An 18,444-nucleotide genomic window follows, 5' to 3' on the forward strand; every position below is an offset into this window, starting at 1 on the left:
AATTGCTGCATTCGTAACTTTACAGGATGACAGGTGACAGATAATCATCCGGTCAGCGCGGTCCGAGTGTGCCGGGATGGGGGACTCTGGGGATTGTTACAGATCTCATCACATGCACGATAAATCTTCCCATTAAGTGCCTGCAACAGCACACTGGTAATTGATATCAATGTAGTTAAGGTGGTGCTGTGACACATTTACTGTGCCGGTGTATTGGTCAGCTGTGTTTTATGTGCTCTGGTGGCTGCTGCGTGAACGAGGGTCACCTACGGGCCTCGTGAATCCTTAAACAGCTGCTCCGTGCCGTTTGGCTGGCTGACGGCGAGAGTCGGGCCGTTTGTTATAGGACGTCACCGATGTGTCTGCAAAGCAGTGTGGCGAACATCTGTTGTGTGTAAAGAACAATGCTGTGAAGTGCAAACACATTTGCATATGTATAGGTTCCTCGTCCTCCTGTGAAAGAGGTCTTGGAGTATCAGCATTTTGGGGAGACGCAGGAAAAAACACCCAGTAAAAGTGATTACGTGCAAGAAATGCAAATGATTACAATGAAATATGCTGTTTTAATTAACTGTGGCCTTTTTGATTTTCCTTATGCTTAAAGTTCATTTAGTAAGCATGAATTAATAATGTTAAAATAAATGTTGGTCTTTTTGTTCTCGCTGCTTTAGGTGCACGAGAGGTGGTGATCAGATGTCCCCTGAATCACATGCAGTGTACCGGGACAAAAAAATGCATCCACTTCAACAAACTGTGTAACGGAGCTCGAGATTGTGACGACGGCTACGATGAAGGAGTTCACTGTCGAGGTAAGAGTTAACGGTGTTTTCACATTCCCTTTGCCTTGGGTTTGAGAATACATAAATTAATAAGTATCCTCATTATCGCGGTAATTAGTCAGATCACACTCATCATATTGGGATTATTAAGATTGTGGAATTTACTTTACCCGTTGAGTCAGTATTGGATTTGTATAATAGCTGCGGAAAATGCTTCACTTTTATTTCGTGCTAATTTGCTTTGCATTAGAGATTAATTATTTAAACTACGGCCATTTAAATGTGCTTTTCCTCCATTATGGAAGTTTGAGGATAATTTTCACATTCAAACCGATGTGCACTGTTAAACCCATAAGTTTTAACTGCAGACGTGAATGTGTGAAACAGTGCTTCGAGCTGGCACGTTGGAACTTTTTGGGTGAAACTCTGCGCCAAGGTGACTTTCTATCATCCACGCTGTCAGAGCAGGCAAGAGAAACAGCGGGACGGTAACACCAGGTGTTGTGTTGTACACAAGTTTTTTGTTGTTGCTCACTTTCTTAGCAAGAGGACCAAGCTGCTATGGACACCTGGCTTCTGTGATAAGGCAGCATTTGCCTCATGATTGGTGCAGTCTTGGCACAACAGTAGCTGCTGTCTGGCTGAAAACACCACCTTTTCTGACCTGTAAGACAGTCAGAGTCATGCTGGGCTTTGTCTCTGTGTGAGTGCTCGGTGCAAGGAAGTGGTAGCTTCTGACTCTGAGCTGTGAAGACTGAAAATGTCTTGTTGTTGGCACGAGGCACAAAACTCTACGCTCACACTAAACAGTAATTGTGTTGTTTTTGAAATTAAGCCCTTTTTAGTAGGGGTGGGTTTTTATAATCGATTTATCGATTAAAATCGATTCTAGCTTGGATAACGTAAAATCGATTCATTAAAATCCTGAATCGATTTTTTAATATTAATTTATTTTGCCCGAAATGCCAGAATCTCAGGTGAAAGATCACAAAATTTCAAGAACCACCAAACAGCTAAGACAGTAAATGAGAGCAGGTGCACGGCTTCTGCACAAAGACGTAAACACACAGCGCCGACGGATCAGGATCAGTTAGATGTCGCTTTTCTCAGCTGACGGTCGGGGCTGAAAGCCGACAGCTCGCTGATTCTGATCCGCGGGTCCGCGCTGTGTGTTTACGCCCTTTTTGCGCTGATCATATGGCTGTTAGTTTTATCTCTCTCCAAACAATATTGACCGAACCAGCAGCAAAAGAAGATCCAAACCACGCTTCACATAAACATCGTCATGAATTCCCTCTGACTTTTGCTGACTTTTCAGGATAAAAATCACACTTCATGCACAGCTCTCTCTCTCTCTCTCTCTCTCTCTTTTCTGCATTATTCGCTTGCTTGTTACACACAAGTCTACCGTTGTTTACAGCGCTGTCGGCCGACGTTTTTTTTTTCCCTTTTACTTACTTCCGAAAAGTAAACCTAATTTCTGCCGTTCAATATTGAACAAATTTAAACTTTTTAAAATTAAGCAAAATGCAAAACGCTTAGCCGTGTCTCTACTAAAACCGCTGTAACTTCAGAGGTGATGTTCATGTGTTGATTAATGGTTTTCTTTCGTTTTTGATGTACTGCAGAATATTTTTATAAAATCCCAGAACAGGAAAATCACCTTCATGTTTTTCTGTGTTTTATCTTCAGCTACTTTGACACAAAGGCCTCTGCTGTGATGCTCACACCTTTGATAAAGTCTTGCGTGTGTCAGCTTCCTTTTAATAGATACAAAAATATGTAAATGTACTGATCTGAATTATAATATTTCTGACTGTCAAAATTTCCCAGAATCGAATCGAATCAAATCGAATTAAATCGAATCGTGGATCGAATCGATTCGGGACCTTGTGAATCGGAATTGAATCGATTCTAGAAATCAGTGACGATACCCAGCCCTACTTTTTAGCCCTCTGTACTTCAGCATAATTATGCTAGAATTATTTTTCCAGAAATAAGAGGAAATGGGAAAAACACTGTAAACACCTAAAGCTACTGATAAGTTGCTGTTATAAGATAATTTTAATCTGCAGACACAAAAGCTCTTTCAAGCTATATATGAGCAGGATTTGTAAATTTAATTTTCATCATCTTCCTCTTCCCTCACTCCTAACCTGTGCCAGCAGATGGCCCCGCCCCTCCCTGAGCCTGGTTCTGCTGGAGGTTTCTTCCTGTTAAAAGGGAGTTTTTCCTTCCCACTGTCGCCAAAGTGCTTGCCCATAGGGGGTCATATGATTGTTGGGTTTGTCTCTGTATGTATTATTGTAGGGTCTACCTTACAATATAAAGCACCTCAAGGTGACTGTTATGATTTGGTGCTGTATAAATAAAATTGAATTAAACTGAATTCTCCTTCCTCACCTCCACCGTATCCTCTTCCTCCTCACCTGAAATCTCGTCTCCTGAACTGAAGTCGGGAGTGTCCATAAGCATTCAGTTCAGTTTTATTTATATGGCATCAAATCACAAAAGTCGCCTCAAGAAGCTTCATTTAATCATACTGTAAAGACCCTACAGTGATAAAGAGAAAACCCCAACAATCAGACGACCCCTATGGGAAAGCACTTGGAGACAGTGGGAAGGAAAAACTCCCTTTTAACAGGAAGAAACTTCCAGCAGCCATCTGCTGCCACCGGTTGTAGCTCCTGATATTGTGGCAGTTAGTTGTTGTCACCACATTAGACAGGTAACCCTCCCACCTCTGAACAGCTGCTGTAATGTTAGCTATAAGAGCTGGTTATAAGCTAATGTTATGCTAGCTTCTGTCTCTTTATACATGTCGTACAAACGGCTAAACCTGTCATCTTTAAGGTGGAACCTAACATTAAAGCTTAAATTTTCATGCTAGGATAAGACTTGGTTTGGACTTGAAAACAAAAGTACGATCCAGCTGTAACAGCACAGCTCGCTGCTCTGGCTTGTGTTTCTGAGCTACACAATGCTATTAAGGGATGACACGTTATTGCCGATTATCTGCACAGCAAACTAAAACGAGGGGTCTGAAACCCCTGGTCTGATACTGTTTTGTTGTGTGTGTGTGTGTGTGTGTGTGTGTGTGTGTGTGTGTGTGTGTGTGTGTGTGTGTGTGTGTGTGTGTGTGTGTGTCATGTCAGACTTAATGAAAATGCAAAAGGCCACCTGGGAGATATGCTCAAGTCAGCACTAGCAGCGCGCAGAGGGACGGTTTTGCAGGCTCAGGTATCTCCTGCCATACTGGTGCTAAAGTGTGTCAACAAGTGCAGAAAAATAGCAGTTAATCCATCGATGCTGGGAGGACAAGGTGATAAAAATCTATCAGCTGCTAAATCTTCTACTTGATTCTACGACTGTGCGTAGTGTGTTTAAGGGAAGGAGTAGTGGATGAGCAGGCTTTGTGGTCGGTTTGACTTTCCTGCATTTTGAACAAAGCTTTAAACCTTTTTTTAACTCTGTACAGAACAAAGAGTAACTACAAAGTACTTTTAAACATTCAGCTTTTCTGCCAATTAAAAAAAGATACAAAGCATTGAAAGTATCAGTCACACAGACGTGTTATGAGGTCCTGATTCATTAACTCCATGTATCTCCTACAGTAAGCAGTCCCTGTAATATTCTTAGACTGGTCTTTTCTGGCTCATTTCAAATCTAATTAGCCTTTATGTCCATTTTCCAAATTATTATTTATCTTAACTTTTAAGGGCTTCAGTAAAGACTTCTATATATATGAAGGAGCCCCTGCATGTTATTTTATTTTGTGTATTACACAAGTCATTATGTGGTTTTACAGATCATTGTTTCAAGGCCTCCTACGGACACTTAAAAAACATTATTTTTTCCTATAGCTAAAAATGCAGGATACATGAAGTGGCAATGCACCCAGAAGCACGGAAACACACTCTTTCATGCAGTGGCTTAATTTGAATGTACTACTTTGCATTTCAAGTTTCTGAACAGTGTGTTGGAGTCAGGATGTCAGGGATTTTAAACCCCACTCCCACTGTGTTTTTCATGTCTCACAATTTCTCTCTGACATTAATGAGAACATTTTATTAGCCTGCTTTCACCATCAACACAACAGATGGCAAACAGGTGAAGCGTGTTTAGGAATCTTATACAGCACATGTGAATGTTTCTGTGTAGCTCATCAGAACTACCCACGATGCACCTGGATTTACTAGTGTTTCAGTTATGAGCACAGATGGGCAGTAACGCCAAAAGATGTGTTTGAGGTGTGAGTTAATGAGTTAACAAGTAATCGGATTACCTAGTACTGTAATCTGATTACTTTTTTCAACTTGTAAAGTAAGGGATTACTATTCCCGGGCAAACCCCACTCCTGCTAAACAGGTGATTTAAGAGACACTGAATCTTTGATTTTATTTATTTTTTACTGTGTTTTACTTGAATCTATAAGTAAACACACACACACATAAATTATTTTATGTGCTGGAATATGCAGGAAATAGGTTTACATGTTAAACACATTTCTTCCAGTCAGAGACAGTTGCATGTAATTTAATTTTCGTTCGATGCATGAAGTTAAAAGATGAAAACTAATAAAACAATTTTTAAAAAATAGACTTTTTCATTTGATTTAATTTTATATGATCGATTATGCAGAAAAACAGCTGAAAGGTCTGTTGCTTTATTACATATTCAGGTTGTGTATCATGTTTTTAAAAGTAATAAAGTAGCTAATTACTTTTGAAAATAAGTAATCAGTAAAGTAACAGGATTACTTTCTGGGAGAAGTAATCAGTAATTAGTAACTAATTACCATTTTCAAGTAACTTGACCGACACTGCTTATGAGTTAACAGGTAACTTGATGATACAAAATCAGCAAATATGATGAAACATGATGCTTGTTTGTTATTGTTGTCTTGAGTTATCCATGTTTAACATTAAATGAATCGCTACAAAAATAAAATTACATAAAAAAATTTATATTTTTATATAAAACAAAATGATTTGCTTATTGCTACAAATTCTACATTAAACCTTATTAACACATTACCTTACACGTGACAAATCCCAGGGTCGAGACCAGCCGGAGACACAAACCTCAGGGGTCACAACCTTCAGTATTCCCGGTACTAACTCGGATAAACGGGAAGCTCGTGTCAGGAAAAGCATGCGCTGTAAAATCGAACATGCTGATTCATCCACTGTGGTGACCTCTTCAAAAGTGAGCGAGCAGCTGAAAGGAGCTTTTCTTCAAATGAAGCTGTTTTAGTGTTTCTCCTCTGATGTTATGCTGCACATCATTTATCAGTGAACATGTTTCGTGGCATCTTTGTGTTGTAAATTCCTTCAGAAGGCACTATCTGATAGTTTGTGTAAGAGCGTGTGATCGGACTACAAACACTTCACCTCTTAATGCAGCCGTGCTGTCGGCTGCTTTGAATACATCCTGGCCTCAAGGAATAAAAAGAACGATTCTTTCTCAGTGAATAAATCAGTCCTGCATGAAAAATACATCGATTTATTAAATAATTAATGCATTCATTATTTTTCACATTTCCTTCTGTCTTTTCCTTTTTTAAACTTGCCTTTTTGCAATGACATAAGCCGTTATGCTTCGTCTGTGTTTACACTGTACAGGATGCTCAGTCCCACACGGACACACCTGACTCATCGGCAAGCAGGAGAAATTGAGGTCACCAAAGAGAAGTTTTAGGCAGCCAGCTGTGTTTCTTAAAACTTTTTTCCCCTGCCTTTCCTGCCCACCTCTTATGAATATACATGCCGACGTCCCGGGAGGCCTCGGTATGAAGGTGCCCATATGGAAAACCACCAAACTCTTTTAGCTCACCTTCAGGAAACCTGCTCATTCTTAATCGTATGCTCACGGTTGTGCCGTTAGTCTCTGAAGTCTCTGCTGTTTGCACTGAGGAAGACAAATGTCAGACTTAAATAAACAGAATTCAACTTGTGGCTTCATATGTTATCTTTAGAGCGGTCCCAGAAAGCGAACGCTCTCTTCTTTAAATGAATGTGGTGAAAAAGACAAAAGGCTTAAAGCCGAAGTAAAGTTCCATCCATTTATGTTTATGTTAAATATTATTATTCAGAAATGAAATCATGCTTAATATCACAGTGATTATTTTTGTCTTTGCCTGTTTCAAGCAGTTTAAGAGAAGCATCACTTTTAAACTCTTTGGTTGGTGCGTTTCATCTCGCAGGCAGATTTGACACTTGATGACACATTAACAGCAGCGTCATCAAAGATCATCGATAGACTGATGCCAGCTCAGTGCTGCCGCTGCTGTGTCGATGTCTACATAAAGTACAGTAACGTAACCAAAAAGTAACAGCCGGCGACTGATAGGTTTGTAGCTTGTACCTATCTGCTGGAACGTTGAAGACAATATAATTACACACAAGCAAAACACAAGTAGGCAAGCTTCTTCATGTTACTCGTGCACGGGAGAGAACCGGACAACCGCTTGACTCCAGTTGGTCTCGTCCGTCCCTTCCATACCACTGTCCTTTTATTGAGGTTACATGAATATGCATAGGTTCATTAACATATGACGTCCACATACACACAAAGAGTACCTTGCCTGTGTATGTGGGTGTGTGTATGTGTGTGTATGTGGGCGTGTGTGTGTGTGTGTGTGTGTGTGTGTGTGTGTGTGTGTGTGTGTGTGTGTGTGTGTGTGTGTGTGTACTGCTGATCAAAGGGTCATAAAAGCACACAAGCAAACATCCTTGGTCAGGAAGAGGGTAGACTAGACCCCCCCGGTAAGGAAGTCCAGCAGGTCATCTAAACAGAAAAGCACTCAGACTAGAACAGACATAGCTACGTTAATCCCACCATAAATCAGCAAGGGAAGATACGATCTCTCCTCTCTTCATGCTACACAGAGTTGTTACAGACCTCTTAGGATGAGACATTCTTTCAATCTACAAATGATTATATACTTCTAAGCATATGTGAGTAAATGTTTTTAAGCATAAATGACAATCAACAATACAAACTCTAACAGCGACCTTTTCCTCACGCTTTGTTTGCCATTCATCTCAACAGTTTGTTTATATTTTGAGTTCAAATTCTGAAATTGGTTTCAATTTGATTAGAAAGTCTTGTTTTGTCAGATTAATGCCTTCCTTAGCTATTGTCTGAGTTCTGAGGATGAGCTTTTTTTAAATTGGATGTTATCTTTTGTAGCTTATTGAGACAGCGTTGATCGATTGATCCATAGACTGAAACATTCTGAGAAATCAAACCCTCTGCCTAACAAAACTTTAATGTACATATTTTTCCCATCAAGACAAAATCAGCTGAAGGTTTAATGACTCAGACACAGGTGACCAAAAATAATCATATGAACACGGACGCAGAGTAATGGGATCGATTTCAGTGTTTGCCCATCATGTGCCCTTGGCTGTACACATCGTGAGCATACAATAAAACGGGATTTGCATACACGTAAATTGTGATGCAATACTCTCCAGTAAAATTAGATGCTAGGATGAGTTGTTATTATTCCCTCCTTCATGCAAAAGCAGCACAAAGCCTGAAGCAGTATTTTGCATATCGATTTAAAGTGGCAATGCATTTAACAGGTTAGCACTTTTACAGTAGGAGGGTTGTGGGTGCAGGATGTGTGGTGGGCTGGAGCCCTGCTGTGGGGAGTGTTTATGCTCTCTGGCAGTCCAAAGACATCTTATTCAGATTAACTGGGGATTCTAAAAGTGGGGATGCAAGTGAATGGTTGTCTGTCTCTCTGTATTGGCCACATGATGGACTGGCCACCTGTTCAGAGTGTACCTGGTATTTTGCCATATGACAGCTGGGATAGGCTCCAGCTCTGTGAACCCTGTGCAAGCTTGGTTGATAGCTATGAAATGCTAATCACTCTAATGATTGTATTACTGCTGTAAGCTAAGTCACAGCAAGTGGTTAGCTACAGTCTCAACAAATCCTCTGGTGGAAACCCGGAGCAGTCGGTAATAACAGACAATGGTCTCCCTTTGGAAGCTGTTGCTACATGGCAAACATTAGCATTAAAAGCTTTGATCTTCCCATTCTCATTTAGTCCTTTAGTCTCCAGCTGTCTCCAGCAGTAGGAAGCTGCTGTGATGCATTCTTGTATAGTTCTGAGTTTCATGGTTTCTTTCTGGGAGTTGATGCTGTGGATGACGGGCATTGTTTGCTTGTTCTTCTACACCTGCCACCATCTTGTGGTACAAATTAGTATTAGACAACAGTTCACTTGTTATAACGCAATATATCGCTATTTGTCCAGAGCTGCACAGGTTCCTTTACAATAAATGCTTTCAAATAATCTGAGCTGCTCTCAAAGAGATGTGCCTATAGGAGGACAGGCGGTTCCCGACGTCTTTTACTTCCACTGACATTTAAGCGACACATTAACAAGTACTTTGCTACATTTATCCCAGAGTAATCTCGACCCACACCATTACATTAATCATCAACAGCCTTATTTAGTAATAGCTCATCATTACTTGACATTTACAGCCAAATCGGTTCATTTGTTGATAACAAAGTGCGGCGCAGAAAAAATAGTCAGACGGAAAACAGGTCAATTTGAATATCAAAAACAGCACACAATAGATATAATTCATGCTTTGTTGACAGCTCAGACAGCATAAGTCCCCCAATAACTTCATTCACATACTGAATACACATGCAGCAGTCAGGCCCTACTCCAATATAGCGTTCTGTTTAATCTGCCATGCATGTGCTGAATCTCTCATTGCCAGTGAAAGAGCTTCTTCAATCATTTCCCCCACTGCTGGCACACAGTGCTGCTTCTCACTCTTCCATATCATCCTTCTGTGGGCTCCGATTCTCAGCTTTGCCCCCACTAGGAAAGTTTGCCGGGTCTCAATTTCTCTCCTTTGTGCTAAGCCTATGTTCTCTTAGGGAAAGATCAGCGTTCTGTGTCATCTGTCTCATGTGTCATTCATAATGTGTAATGTGTAGTACAATATTTATATTGTGTAATTATCTCTATATGAATCTGCATTTGTTAAAATATGCAGATTTTAATCCTTCTGTTTCAGCGAGGCTTATGTATAAACTGCTGCATCAATCAAGACAACAGAATAACATTAAGCTTAATGCATTATTGTAACTTCTCCCATGAAAAATGAACCCGTCCCCGATGGCTAACACACTGGGTGTGTATCTTTAACGTCACATCTCTCGCACAGATAAGCCAGGAGTGTTCCAGAATCTTTTATTTTGAAAGTTCTGAAGCTTCTCTATACGTTTCCTGCGTCGTTCTTCCTTCTCTCCTCACCTGCTGTGTGGAAGGTGATGCAGGTTCCATAAAAAGTAGACTGGGTGCTATTTTAACCAAAGAGCTGCTGCGAGGCTTCAGACGGCGCCTCCGGTGGAATCTCACACAACGTCTTGAGTGGGCGTGATCATATGTGGCGGTTGCCTCGGTGGTGAAAGGTGGGGTACAACCTGGACAGGTTACAGTCTATCGAGAAAGAAAATATTGTGTTAGTATCATGTTATTTATGTCATCTGCATTAAAATAAAAATTGTTATAGCGAGTTTTTAATTTTTTACCATCCTTAGATTCTGCTTTTGTCAAAAAACTTCAATAAAACTGCGGCGAGACCGAGAGGTTATAAGAAAATGTATTCAGATTACCTGAATAATCTGATCGTCTGCCATGACCCCTAATTGGCCTTGGCTAATGCCCCGCCCCTCCCTGAGCCTGGTTCTGCTGGAGGTTTCTTCCTGTTAAAAGGGAGTTTTTCCTTCCCACTGTCACCAAAGTGCTTGCTCATAGGGGGTCATATGAATGTTGGCGTTTCTCTGAATTATTGTAAGGTCCTTACCTTACAATATAAAGCACCTGTGCGGCTGCTGTTATGATTTGGTGCTATATAAATAAATCTTTATTGAACTGAACGACTGACAGCCTGCCTGTTACTGACAGTTTATAGTTAGACTTAATGTTTGACTGAGATCATCCAGAAAGCCAAAATACTGTCTTAAAAACAACAATAAGCAGTCTTTACAAAAGGTTTATTAAACGTATAAACCATTGTAATGAATACATGGGAGATATTTTAAAAACTGTAGTCTGTGGTAGGCTGAGGGTTAAGCTGGTGATTATTATAGCGGTGAAGTGATTTCTCTCAATTTCTTCCTGGAGTGCTCAACACACTGCAGCTCGAGAGGATCCAATCAAATGGAGAAAGCACGACCAAATACAGCTATAAGGGGCAAACATAGAAAACTCCAGCAAATGCAGAAATGCTCTGCAAATACAGCAAACTCCATCAAATGTGATGCAGATGGGAAAAAACTTGAAATACAGAAACACAAGTCAAGCACAGAAACTCAAAAGTACATTTGAAACATGCTGCAAATGTAGAAATCACAGGCATATACAAAAGCGCTGTATATAACACAGATTACACTGTTTCCAAGGGCCAATTAAAAGTAATGGATACAGCTGACACCCACTAGTTCCCATGGTGAGTCATGAGGTTGCCAGGATGTACCATCCATTATTTTTGTCAGAAAATAGGATCAAATAATATTTACTTTTACAGTTTGCTTCGTTTAACTTTGTGTGCTGTGCTGTGCCATTTTACCCCTTTGCAAATGTGCATTTTGTGCACAGCTTTAATAACTTTATTGTTATTACACATGTATAAATACAGGGCAACGAAATACAGTTTGCATCTAATCAGAAGTGCAATAGGAGCAGATTATGTACAGATAAAGATAGTGTAAAAGGTGGGACTAGTTATGTACAGATTATGTACAAATAAGTGAAGTATGCAGATGTTTGTATTGCTATACACACAAAAATACAGATGTGCTACATATATACTAGTTGGTTGCACGAGGATATCAGCTCATGCAGTTAATTAAGAGACAGAACAACGTTCTTGGGATTGAATGCCTCTGCAGTCTCTCTGTTACTTAGACAAGCAAAATATGTTTTTATTACTATTTCCAGATAAGTGACACCTATAAATAAGACCTTTGAAATGTTAGAACCACAACTAACACTTTTATTATCCACGCTGAGAATATTTTTATAGACTTAAATTAGCCTTCAAATTATTATTAATATGATAATATCTAAATGCAGACTGAACCCTCTACATCAGGGGTGTCAAACTCAAATACACAGTGGGCCAAAATTCAAATCTGGAACAAAGTCGCGGGCTGACGTTAATATTTATTGAAATATATTTATTGCTCCAGATGTAAGAATGAATCTTTTCTTATGGACTCAAACACGTTTTGCTGAAAAACTGAATATGGAACAAGCAAAGCTTAATACTAAACAATTTATATATTAGCTGTATAATACCAGTAGGCCAGCTCTGATAGTCGTTTGGTATGGCTTCGTGGGCCAAATGTAATTAGGCTGCGGACCAAATTTGGCCCACGGGCCAGAGTTTGACGCCTATGCTCTACGTCCTCACTGACTGCCAATCCTCTCATCCTTTGTTTAAATCAGACCTGGGCTCCTTGCTTCTTCGGTTTCAGGTGAAGTTTGAATGATTTCAGGGTCAGGCTGCACCCAGACTTTAAGGTTCAGGCCTTACATCCCTGCTTCTGTCTGAAAATGAGGCATGTGGCAGAGATATATGGGCTCTGGTCTGTGGAAACAAATGAAATGATTTAAATTTGTAATAACTAATAAACATTGTTACAAATTGCTTTCAGTGGAGTGCAGATTTGATTGGACTGTGAGTGAACCTGTGCCCGTCTCAGTCTGTGTCCGTCGGCAGGAATCATCCTCTGAGCGTTACAGTGACGAGGTGCGGATGCCTCTCCCGGCGCTCTGACAAGCTCTTTAATGCATTTGATTCCCAAATATATAAATCTATTTCTGCTACGTAAGGGTAATCTGCACTTTTATGCAGCGATGATTTCTGTGTCATAGCACAACTTGTCAAAGGCGATGCGTTTGCCCTCTGCGCACCGATGTGAGTTATTGAGTTAATGTTGCTTTCAGACTTACACTGGCTGAAAGTAGAAGAAAGAAACGTGCGTATCGTCTCTCCTCTTTGTCTCTTTTCTCGAGCATTTCAAATCTGTTACTGAGATCAGCATCTTGGACTAATCCTGAAAATATTTGCATCCATTTTTTTCCTATATTTTCTGGTGATGAAGCTTTTTTAAAGAATAAACAGTGTCAAACATGATCTCTCCTCCCACCCTCTGTTTCTGAACAACGTTCAATTATCTCACTTGATTAACTTTTCATTACAACAACCCAAACAAACAAACAAACACTTTTCTCCAGGGTGAAGGAGTCTGTGATAAGTGATGCTCTTGTTCCAAAACGACTCGCCACCAACACGGCTCCATATTTTCAGCGTTTCTCAGTAGGTTGGAAATGTCCTGCCATCCAGCCTCATAGACTGTAACATATTAGCATATTTATTAAATTTTTGCCCCTCTAATGGATGGAACATTTGCAGTAAGTAGTCAAAGTGATCACTTTCCTCTCTGCTGTGCTACGGCAGTCCTTTCAGTGTTACCCTGCCACGCTGTACTCACTTTACCAGAAAATATGAGCTGGTAATTTTCTCTCCAAACATCTGCTAAAGATACGTGCATTTGATGATTTGGAGGCTTCAAGGAATCTCAAGTCCCGTGTCAGGTTTCTTTTTGGGGTTTTTTTTTAGTTACAAGCGACTGTCAGGCCCACAACACAATATGTAAACAACTGCAGATATCTGCAATCAATATTTCATGCGTCTCACTTTGTTATTCTACAGCCTGGCGAGATATTGTCAGTCATATCATTGCTCCCTCTAATGCGAGGAAACAATCTGGTGTCATCAAATACTATTACAGCAGATAATCTTCCTCAGGAGTGTTTAGAATTAAAATTTCATTGTTTGCTAGAAGATTTTGACACCCACACCCGAGACGTTTCCTCCAATATTTAAGGGCATGTCAGAAGCCTGGCTGCGCACCAGTTCCCAAATCTCTCAGCAAATTGTGCTTTGAGGGATTAACGACGTTTACTGTCACATTTGAGCCCTAGTTTGAGATGCAGGATTACATTTGGATAAAACAACCAAGCAGCTACAGTGTAAGTGCATTTATCTCTCAATTTCTAGGGAAAATTCCACCTTCTGCGCCACCCGGACAACTCCACGTCACATCAAAGCTGACACACTTAAGCTTCCCAGATAACTTTCTAAAGACTTGTCAATAAATCGTGTCACTGCAGTCACGGCACATCTTGCACAAATGTTATTTCCCCTGCACGCTTCTTGAATGTTTGAACCTGAGAGAATATATGACCCAATTTCACTGCTGTGGAATCAATCTTGTCACTCTTGCCACCTAGAGGATACCAACCACAGCGACAGACAAGTAACAGGCGAAGATCCTAATTTAAGCTTAGAAAATCACGAAAAGGTCCTTGAGCCAACTACGCTTTTACCTTTTGCGTTAGACGTGTCTACATTTGGTCCTGCGTTACATACAGGCCCTCACTGCAAAGACGTTTCGGGGAAAGGCCACCGCGATCCCTAAAGGGAGGCCGTAATTATGCCAGATGGGGCGTTCTGACTTTCAGCCTCGGGTAAGTCTTCTCGTGCCCGTGGTGAGACTTGTTGGCAGTATTGGCAAAGGAACAGTGCCACACTCACCATTCATACTCTGCCATCTGTGTGTTGGAGAGTGGAGGCTGTGAGAAACTTCTGCTGGGCTAGCGGAGCGGGCGGAGGCATGCCTTTGTGTTGGACTGATGAGCGGACGTACAAGTGGAATCAGCTTTTCAATTATTTTAAAACAATCCATTTAAACCTGGACCGTGATTTGCTCGTTCCACCAAATACACCTCAGCGTTGCAAATTATGAAAAAGTTCAAAAAATCCTGAATCTGAGAGGATCATAACAAAATAAACAGACTGAGCCTCCTCTGGGATGCAAACAGTGTTTTTAAGTGAAGCATGATGTGAAAACAGATGGAATTAATTTTGTGCAATTGCTAGAATCATTGTGTTCGTACATCTGATTACTGCAAATTAGACCAGGCTTGCTGTTGTGCTTCAGAATGATGACAGTTGACATGTTTTACATTTATATATTTTAGTAATTATGAAGCACTAATGTTTTTCCAAAGAGCTGAAACGAAGTGGACAAACTCACAAGTAGTTTTGCTCATGTGAGCATAATTTCTTTTAAGGTAAAGTCATAACAAATTATTCATGCTTTGTTCATTTGAGGCCGCTCGTGTCCCGCTCGTGCATCTTTGCCAGGTGGCTGTGAGAGTGATGAGCAGTGTGTTTTACATTCCAGTTAATGCCAATTTTTGTAAAGACGATACTTTGGAGAGCAGAACCAAAGCAGCCTTTCTCACATATTTTAAGGCACGCTGCACAGTGGATGACCACCACATCAAGGCTACTACATTCACTGTACTATTTACTGATGTTCAGCACACAGCTCTAGGTGTGTGAAAGGCAGCTAGGAGGCTCGGTGGCACGTACACAGTCCCCACAGCACTCTGTATCTGCCACGAGGGGAAGCTGATCACATGGTGTCTTTGAGACGATATAAGGATTAGCTTTGAATATCTTAAGTCTGCCGTGTACTCGTTTTGCACACTGCTTTGCAACAGGGAAGTGTGCTAGTTCCACACCGTGTGATGAATAATGCACAGGCTGCGTGGGATCCACACAGTATTCAGTAAACTTTTGCTTTTGTTCCTTTTAATTAAGTGAAATGGTGCCTTACACACAAAACGAGATATATCGTTTGAATCTAAGTAGAGCTTGAATAGAATCAGTGAACTTGTTCATTGCTGCGCGTACAGCACGTGTTACACACTCAGGAAAATCTCTGATGATCAGAGTCATCAGGCGTCCAGTGACGTAGTGTATTCAGAGTGAATGGCAGCTTGAAGTGGCAGTTGAAGCCATTCAAATGCTAATGGATCGGTGAGATAGGAGCCAGTTACAGTGGATTTATCCAAGCAGGCACATTTTACTGGCCTGTGGCTTTTTCTATGAGATTGTAATTCTGGTTATTTTCAACCTGTGCCTTTTGTATGGGCTGTTTGATGTTTTATTGTGCAGCTTTACCTTTCTGTGTTTTGCCAGTGGTGTTGCTTTATATTTGATCCCTTCATGCCCAGCACAAAGGGATAATATATAACCTCTGTATAACCCCAAAACAGCTGAAACACAATAGGTCCTGTGAAATTATTCGACTACCTGAACTTTGAATGTAGCCTCTGATAAAATGATTCCATCACAAATGTACTTCTTTCATGAGATAACTTATCATTTATAAAATGTTGAATGAGTATTTTATCTAAACAAATTTAAAGCCTGGTTTAAATAAAGTAATTAGATTATATCAGTAAAAGTTGATTGTTTTGCAGGATGCGAAAGCTATCCTTTAATTAAAATACATCAGCTCTTCATCAATATTTTTAGCAGTGTTGGCTAAGGCAGCAGTCAGTGCACTGTAAACCTGTACAACCATGTAAACAGTCTTTATGAACACAGTCGTTCCTTCTCCTGCAAACGTTCTCAGCCAGCACAGGTCACATGTATAAAGACGTCCTGCTAATGAAACCACAGCACCTTTATCATATACGTAGAGTTTCTTGCAGTGGTTGTTTCAGACCTGTTGGTCCTGTCAGGACCTCGATGGGGTTTTGACATCTTCTCTCAGCGCAGTAACACCCGGCGTCCTGGCCTTTCTCTATTTTGGTGGAATGGAAACGTCTGCAGCGCTTTGGAGGAGGACGAGGTTCAACAGCCCCAGACTGCACTCAGTTCTTCTGTGGCATTAAGCTTTATTAAACCACCTGTGAAAAATTAGATGTCTTTCAGAATCTACACTGCTGCTGCACTGCATCAGTTCTCAGCTTTCGTCCTTATCTGGAGTCGAGTGCTTGGACTCACGGTTTAGTTTCATTGAGTGTCGAGTCTGATCGGCACTCAGTGTGTTTTGTGCTAAACTTCACTTGGCAGTTTTCAATTAATGCGTTTGTGGTGCAGCAAAATACTGCTTTACTGACTCAAATTCAAAATTCAAATTCAAATTTTATTTGTCACGTACACAGTCATACAGAGTACGATATGCAGTGAAATGCTTGGACAACTGCTCGTGACCTAAAGAAAACAAAAAAGGAAAGGCTATGAATAAGATAGGAAATAAATATGAAAAATTAAAAAGGGTAAATTTAACTAGGAAGGAATAAAATATAAATTAAGGTTAAAAATGAAATAACTGTACAACACAAATTAGAATTCTTGCACTCTTCTGGTGTGTCGAGTCCTGAAAATACGACTAATGTCAAACGCACGTCCTTTAAGCACGTAAAAGCAACTTTAGATGTTTTGTTTTCTTTGGATTCATAATGCAGCTGTTTATTTATTATCCCAGAAGTCTTTCACCACCATGAGCCTGGGAGGAGGTCCAAAGGTCACTGAGCATTCACCATTTTAATACTTCTGTATTTGCTCGCTTTGTTTGCCCCCAAATAAAAATTCAGTCATTTTAAGTTCTGCTGCCTGTCAGTCAAACTTTCTGAGGCTTTATGAAGCAAAGACAGAGAAAGCTCAGCGCTGTGGGACCACAGCAGCCATTTCTGAGATTTTAATGTCAGTAAAATTATTCTTTGCTCACCGAAGTCGAGTTTAACACTGAGACGTTTTATTATGACCTCATTAAAATCAATTCAACCATTGAAGACTTACAGGTTCAGCATGTGTTGCATATGTTACTGACAATGATAATGTCATATTCAAAGATCCTCTGCTTGTTTTGGTGATATTTATCTCCACTGTTTGAAATCAGCGTTGTGAAATTGGTCACTGAGCTAGCAAGAAAAACCATCCATCCATCTTCATCCGCTTTATCCGAGGCCGGGTCGCGGGGGCAGCAGAGAGGCCCAGACCTCCCTCTCCCCGGCAAGAAAAACCAACTCCTGGTAACTCATCAAGATCTTAAAAATAACAAAATTACAACAAAACCCCCCCAAAGACCATCATTTAGAAAGTAATGATAACTCGAGCTCCGACTGTCATTGTGTTCCCACGATGCTACTGAATGTGGATGCAACCTGTCACGAAATGAATCGGTCTGCAGCAGCATTTCATAATGTCTTGAAATGGTTAGCGCAGGAAAGCCGGAGCACAATCAATACAGTCCTTTATCTTTGGGGCTGTAAGTTGACATTAATTAATGTTCAGCAGTGACATATCTGTCTTTGCCCTATTAAAGCTTTGTTTCGAGGGTTATTCTTCCCACTGTGCCATTTATTCATTTTTATTCTGCTGAATGTTCATCACGCCATAATTAGCCATTTTTCTCCCATCCAGAGCATCATAACCCATCACAACACGACAGCGTTGGCTTCCTGAGCCCCGTTACCAGCCCGTTTGTCACTTGACGAGTTAACAATACAAAGTTTGTCAATATGTTTTCGTTTCATAAGTCTGATCGTTTATATCGGACTTATGAAACATGCAGTTTAATGTTATTTAAATGCTGATGTCTTCAGTCTCCTCCGGCCCGTGTTGTTTGACATTTAATAATCAACACAGTGACATTTGTTTCAGCTCGTTCCTTCCTGTAGAGATACTGTAGCTAACATTTACATTGGAGCGTCTGTAATTTCTGTCATTTACATTCATTGAGTGAATGA

The 18,444-nt window shown here is 40.4% G+C and overlaps 1 protein-coding gene across 1 annotated transcript in view; it reads left to right on the forward strand.

Annotated features, from left to right (window-relative positions):
* Positions 1 to 18,444, forward strand: part of lrp1bb (low density lipoprotein receptor-related protein 1Bb) — a 276,779-nt gene that overhangs the window by 96,756 nt on the left and 161,579 nt on the right. The window contains exon 3 of the mRNA XM_086266712.1: positions 672 to 809. Within this exon, the coding sequence (XP_086122838.1) occupies positions 672 to 809 (138 nt within the window). The remainder of the gene's footprint in view (positions 1 to 671; positions 810 to 18,444) is intronic.

The sequence above is a fragment of the Aulonocara sp. 'chitande type north' Nkhata Bay genome, linkage group LG16, assembly GCF_057382095.1.
Source record: "Aulonocara sp. 'chitande type north' Nkhata Bay isolate Kocher_YH1m ecotype deep benthic linkage group LG16, A_spYH_male_GT1.1, whole genome shotgun sequence".
Classification (NCBI taxonomy): Eukaryota; Metazoa; Chordata; class Actinopteri; order Cichliformes; family Cichlidae; genus Aulonocara; species Aulonocara sp. 'chitande type north' Nkhata Bay.